The sequence below is a fragment of the Priapulus caudatus genome, unplaced genomic scaffold (genome assembly GCF_000485595.1).
Source record: "Priapulus caudatus unplaced genomic scaffold, Priapulus_caudatus-5.0.1 Scaffold438, whole genome shotgun sequence".
Lineage (NCBI taxonomy): Eukaryota > Metazoa > Priapulida > Priapulimorpha > Priapulimorphida > Priapulidae > Priapulus > Priapulus caudatus.
Genome location: NW_014577499.1, coordinates 1 through 6,828, shown reverse-complemented (window position 1 = coordinate 6,828; position 6,828 = coordinate 1). Strand labels below are relative to the sequence as shown.

At 51.7% G+C, this 6,828-nt stretch overlaps 1 protein-coding gene across 1 annotated transcript in view; it reads left to right on the top strand.

The window, feature by feature from the left end:
- Positions 1-4,832, top strand: part of LOC106810395 (SH2B adapter protein 1-like) — a gene marked incomplete at its 3' end in the record, with an annotated part of 13,946 nt that extends 9,114 nt beyond the window's left edge. The window contains exon 4 of the mRNA XM_014813741.1: positions 4,828-4,832. Within this exon, the coding sequence (XP_014669227.1) occupies positions 4,828-4,832 (5 nt within the window). The remainder of the gene's footprint in view (positions 1-4,827) is intronic.
- Between the last annotated feature and the right edge of the window lie 1,996 nt (positions 4,833-6,828).

Below are 6,828 nucleotides of genomic sequence, written 5' to 3'. Positions count from 1 at the left end.
GGATAGATCAATAGGACCGATAGATAGATAGATACGATAGCAGTAGATAGATAGATGATAGATAGATAGATAGTAGATAGATAATAGGATAGATGAGATAGATAGATAGATTAAATAGATAGATAGATAGGAAAGATAGATAGATAGAATAGATAGGATAGATAGATAGATAGATAGCATAGATAGATTAGATTAATAGAATAGATAGATGGATAGATGGATAGTGATGAATGAAGTATGGATAGATGGATGGATGGATAGGATTGGATGGATGGATGGAATGGATGGATCGGAGGGATGGATGGTATGGATGGATGGATGGAATGGGATGGAGGATGATGGGATGAATGGATGGATGGGTATGGAATGGATGGCATGGGATGGATGGATGCGATGGAATGGATGGATGGGATGGAGTGGATGGCGCATGCGATGGATGATGGAGGGTATGGATGGATGGATGGATGAAGGATGGATGGATGGATGGATGATGGATGGATGGATGGATGGAATGGATGGATGGAGGGATGGATGGAATGGATGGATGGATGGATGGAATGGATGGATGGATGGCGAGGGATGGATGATGGAATTGGATGGATGGCATGGATGGAATGGATGGATGGATGGCATCGGATGGATGTAATGGATGCGGTGGATGGATGATGGACATGGAGGATGCGTGGATGGATGGATGGATGATGGATTGCTAGGCGGAAGGGAGGCCTTGCCGCGCTGCCGTTGGATGGATGGCAGTTGATGGTGGATGATGGATGGCGATGGATGGATCGGACTGGATGGGATGGATGGAGAGATAGATAGATAGATAGATAGATAGATAGAGAGATAGATAAATAGATAGATTAGATGATAGAGTAGATAAATAGATCAGACGTTAGATTAGAGATAGTATAGATAGATAGATAGCAGTAGATTAGATAGATAGATAGATAGATAGATAGATAGGATAGAGATAGATAGTATAGATAGATAGATATGATAGATCGATCGATCGAGTCGCTGATAGACTAGATAGATAGATAGATAGATACAATAGATAGATAGATGATAAGTAGATAGATAGATCAGATAGATCGGATGATCGGATGGATGGATGAATGGATGGATGGATGGATGGATGGGGTTGTACACTCATGGTACACTCATGGGGTTACACTCATGGGGGTCTTTTTGTTATATAACCAGCGAGTGACACGAAGTTTAGTTTCTCCGATATTCTGTCTAGAACCTGTTTCGGGCGTAAGCGCGTGCCCTATCCCTCCTACCAGTGTCCAACCAAAACACAAACAAAACAACGTTTAACATATTTGTGGTGAAATGTGAGCGCAAGTCTCGTAGCCAACACATATGTACATCCGCAGGCATCTTACATAACATCGCGCGACCTTACAAAGACCCTTCAAATGTATGTTTTGTGTTCGTAGAAACGCATAGATGCGCCCATCTGGTATGTTATTGCCATGTTGACGTGTGTAACCCGTGTATCTCGGGACAAATGCGTGTATGAGCTACAGATCGCCCCCTCATCACCATCATGCGTCCTTACTCTCACCTTACCATACGTCCTCATTTAAGCTTGCTTTCGCTCCCTGTGAGAAAAATGGGCACCTGACGGAATCCGGTCTCGTTTCTTCATCAAGACTATTTGTCCATTCGCAAATGCAAACAGACGCGCGTATATATATCGTCTGTTTCGGCTGCTGCTGAGCAAATCATTTACTACATGCAAAGCCTGTCTTTTTTTTTTTTTTCATCTGTGACGGATAATGTTTATGAGTCTGGGTGATATAAACCCATAATTATGATACATAATATCACCAGCAAACAAAGTCTTAACTGATAACATAACAGCAAAAATATATAAAAGATTCGGCTATTTGTAATAATAATCCCGAATAATATAATAAACAATTCGAAATAATATAATAACAATCCGTATCCATATAATAAACAATCCGGATCTATTGTAACAAACAATCAGGATGTTGTTTAGCGTTGCCAAACATTTTCGGGTTAGCGTCTGCAAAATAGTTTCAGCTGCAGAATTTTCAAAACAAGATTTCAGTCCATCTAGACAGTCTCCAGACATCCCCGTAGCTATCCGACGTGCATACGCACGACGACGTGCTGCAAACCCCATGAGCGACGGCGTGACCGTACTTATACTTAGTACCTTGAGAAGGAATAATCCAGTTCGTGATAGAAATTAAACCCAGTTATCGATAAACAAGCTCCACGCAGGATTATAGGTAATATACGATATGTTTTATTAATAATTCCCCCCTTTTACCATACAATACAACCGCAGAACCACATCCGTTATAAATTCGTCAGTATTCTAATTACTACCAGACGCTTGCCTACAAGCGCTGTTCCTATACCGTTGTTAACTCGATTAACCCGTTACTATTATCCAAACTTTTACTGGAATCCAAAACTTGTGTTTTAACCGGAATAAACTTTAATATAACTGCTCGCACACAGTGTGTCCATCTTGCACAAAGACAACGCAACGCGCACACGCGCGTAAGCGCGTGCGCTTTCTCTCGCGAACACATGCAACCCCCGACCCTGACCCCTACATCTTTCTTCTCTCACCAAAACCCCGCCATAATCCCACATGTCTACACCCGCTCTGCTCACCACCCATTTCACAGTCACCCTAGAAACTCCCGACCTAAAACACGTTTACAATTCTCCCTAATACATCAATGTAGCCGCAACAAGATGCGCGACGCTGTGTCTAGATAGACTATCACTAAAACAACCCCTAGTTTAGCTCCACTGACTACTCTATTTAAACATATGTACATCACATCTCCTGATCACATGTTACTATTATATTCTCATCTCATCGCGTTACGATCGTGTACTTTACGGCGCGAACTATCATGATTGACGTGTTATACGAACCCCCCTATTTACGTTAGCTTTCTGACAACGCGAATATAACCGCGGTATCTCAAAGCTATAATCCCCGCGACACAGATACTTATAAACACTATTCCCCTTTTCTCAGCCCCCATTCCAGCTGTGGAATCCATTGATCCATGTCTCTAGTTATAGACCTAATTATGTATATAGCGTGACAATAGGTTCTAGAAACGCTTACGTGGGAATTATCCTTAAACGCAGATTACCGCGCTTCAATCTTATTTGTGTATTCTGTTTTGTACATTGGCTGGCCTCTGTATGCCATTGTAATTCTTTTGGTCCTAATAGCCCAATTGATAGCCCCCCCCCCGTGCACGCCTAACTTGTGTAACTGTCTACTTTGGCGATACACTTTGTTATCCGATCTGGGCTGATGCAGATATCACCAGCTCGAAAAGATTGCAGGATCATTCGCTTGTTAGGTATATCAATATTATTCTAACGTACGTTACACTTGAATTATTTCACATGTACTGCTTCTGCTGCTACTGCTACTGCTGCTGCTGCTGCTGCTGCTACTACTACTATACTACTACTACTACTACTACTACTACTACTACTACTACTACTACTACTACTACTACTACTACTACTACTACTGTGTGTATGTATGTATGTGTGTGTGTGTGTTGTGTGTGTGTGGTGTGTGCTGTGGTGTTGTGTGTTGTGCTGTGTGTATGTGTGTGGCCGGTGTTGTATGGTGTGTGTTGGTGTGATGGCTGTGTCTGCGCGGTTGTGTGTGTGCGATCTGTGAGGGTGCTGTAGTGTCGGTCGGTGTGCGTGGGCGTCGCGCTGCGTGCGTGCCCGCCCCGAGTTCACGTGCTCGCCGGGGCTGTGTGAGTGTGCCTCTCTTGACCCTCCTCTTTCTTCCGCGGTAATCAGGAGCATCGTATGCTAGCGTATCCACTATTGTGCTTCCACTCGCCTCCGCGATATCGTATGCTCTACCGAAGACGCCTCTCCCGACCCTGGTAGATTAAGCGCTAATTAAACACGCAGGTCATTTTACCCAATTGTGCGTGTGCATGTCCGACCAACGCGCAGAAGGTCATGCGAGGTCCTCATGGCAGGCGGGCTGGCACGTTCCCGACCCTGGGGACTGTCTACTCGGCTGCCCTCGGCCTACATGAGCCCTCTATAGTACCACAGTGCACTTGGCGACAGGAGGTCAGTAAAAAACTGACGCAATCTCATGCAACGCTTGCTTAACATACTACGCTATCTCAATTAACTCCATTGTAACCGTGTCGGCTGGTGTTCACTGTAAATACCTTTCTTATCACAAAGACTAATGCAGACTCTCCACGCCACTCGCCGCTCGCGAGTGCTCGGTGTCCATTATAATGCAATTACTATATAGAACTCTCTATATATCATTATAATGGCGACACAACACCCGTCAAGGAACGACGCACACAGCCACACAGAACACGACACGAGAGGGCGCCAGTACGCGCCGACTGGACTGCGCTTCATGCTGCCGAAGTCGTACATGAGCATATTACAGCGCGGTTCGTGCGGATCTGTGGTCGGCTGCGAACACCGGGAAACACCGACCGGTCACTGAGTGGAACGGAGGTGTTAGGGGGACGCCGGCGGGCGTGTGTTTAGGGGGGCGGGGGTGTTAGGGTACGGGTGATTAGGCTGGGGGCAGGAGTAAATTAGCACGCGCACTCATTGTGCGATCCGCATTAGCTTCTCTTATTACTTGTCTCACTCTCCTCTGCTGTCTCGCCTCCCTTCCTCCTGCGCGCCTGCTTATTTCATTATCTCCTCTCTCAACCAGCAGCGCATCCCGCAACCTCCCCTCACCCTCACCCTTCCACACCGCAGTCCACGCACTCCGTTCCCTCTCACCTCCTCACCTCGCAGCATCCGCGCATCTCTCCCTCCCCTCACCCTCCCGCGCAACCAACCGCACTCCCCTCCCCCTCATCGCACTCACCAGCGCCATTCGGCGCACTCTCCTTTCCCCCTTTCCCCCCGCAGCATCCCACTGCCACTCTCCTTGCGCCCTCCTCATCCATCAACCGGCCAAGCCATGGTCTCGCGCCACTCTCTCACCTCAACCCTCCCGGAGCATTCCCGCGCACTCTCTCCTCCCACTCACGCCTTCACCGCAGGTCCCGCCGCACTCTCCTTCCCCCTACCCTCACAGCCACGACATCCAGCGCCACTCTCCCTACCCCTCAGCGCTTACAGCAGCATCCCGCCGCACTCTCCTCACCCTCACCTCTCACCGGCAGCCTCCCCCGCGCACTCCCCTGGGTTCGCCCCTCACCCTCGACCGGCGGATGGACGGCTCCCCTCCTTCACCCTCACACAGCAGGCATCCGCGCACTTGCTCCCTCCCTCTCACCCTCCCCGAGCGGCATCCGCGCGAACTCTTCCTCCGTCTCACCGCTCACCGCAGCATCCCGCGCACTCTCCTTTCCTCTCACCCTCCCAGCCAGCCATACCGCGCACTCTCCGCTCCCTTCACCCCCCCAGGCGATCCACGCACTGTCCTCCTCCCTCACCAGCAGCCATCCCGGACGCACTCCCCCTCCCCCTCTACCTCTCACCGCAGGATCGTCGGCGGCACTTCTGCCCCTCCCCCTCCCCACTCACAGCTCAGGCATCCCGCGCACTCTCCTCACCTCTCTCACCCTCACCGAGCAGCATCCCGCCGCACTCTCCCTCACCTCTCACCCTCACAGCGATCCCGCGCCACTGTCTCCGCTCACCTCTTCACCTCACCAGCCCATCCCGCGCGACTCTCCCTGCACCCTCACCTCACCGGCAGCATCCCCCGTACACGTCTACCCTCCCCCTCACCTCACCAGCAAGACATCGCGCGCACTCTCCCTACTCTCCCTCACCAGCAGCATCTCGCGCCACTCTCCTCACCTTCACTGTTCACAGCAGCATTCCGCGAACTCTCCTCCCTCACCCTCACCCCGCCGCATCGCGCGCACTCCCCCTCCCCTCAGCCTCGACCGAGCCAGCATCCGCGCCTGTCTCATTACCCCTCTCACCCTCATCCAGGCGAGCATGCATCCGCGCGGATCGCTCCCTCACCCCTACTTCACCAGGCAACGCTCTCCGCATGCCTCCTTCCCTGTCCTCCTCACCCTCACCCGCGTTCCGCGACTCTACCTCCTTGCTCACCATCAACCGCAGGCAGCCCGCGCACTCCTTGCTTCCCTCCCCTTTCACCTCCACCAAGCAGCATCCGCGCACTGCTCCCTCCCTCTCACCCTTCACCAGCAGCATCCGCGGCACTCTCCCTCACCCTCACCCCTAACCACGCAGCATCCGCGCGCACTTCTCCCTCCTCTCACCCTCACAGCAGCTCCCGCGCACTCTCCCTCACGCCCCTCCACCCTACACCAGGCAGCATGCCCGCCGCACATTCTCCCTCCCCTCACCACAGCGAGCAGTCCGCGCGACTCTCCCTCCTTCACCCTGCACCAGCCAGATACGCCGCCTCGCACTCTCCCTCCACTCTCACCCTCACCAGCGCAATCCCGCGCGCACTCTCCACTCTACCCTCACCCTCAGCCCAGCAGTGACATCCCGCGCAACTCTTCTCCCTCCGTACCCCCCTCATCAGGCAGCTATCCGCGCACTCTTCCCTCCTCCTCACCCTCACCAGCGCGCCCGCGCAGCTCCCCCCCCCCTCCCCCTCATCATCACCAGCAGCATTCCGCGCACCCCCTCCCCAGAACTCACACCCTCCCCCTCCACCTTTCACCAGGCTGCATCCCACGACTCTCCCTCCGCCGCCCTCGACCTCACCAGCAGTCCCCGCGCACTCCCCCTCCCCTCCACCTCACACAGCAGCATTCCCCCACTCTCCCTCCCTTCCTTCACCCTCGACTCCAGCAAGAT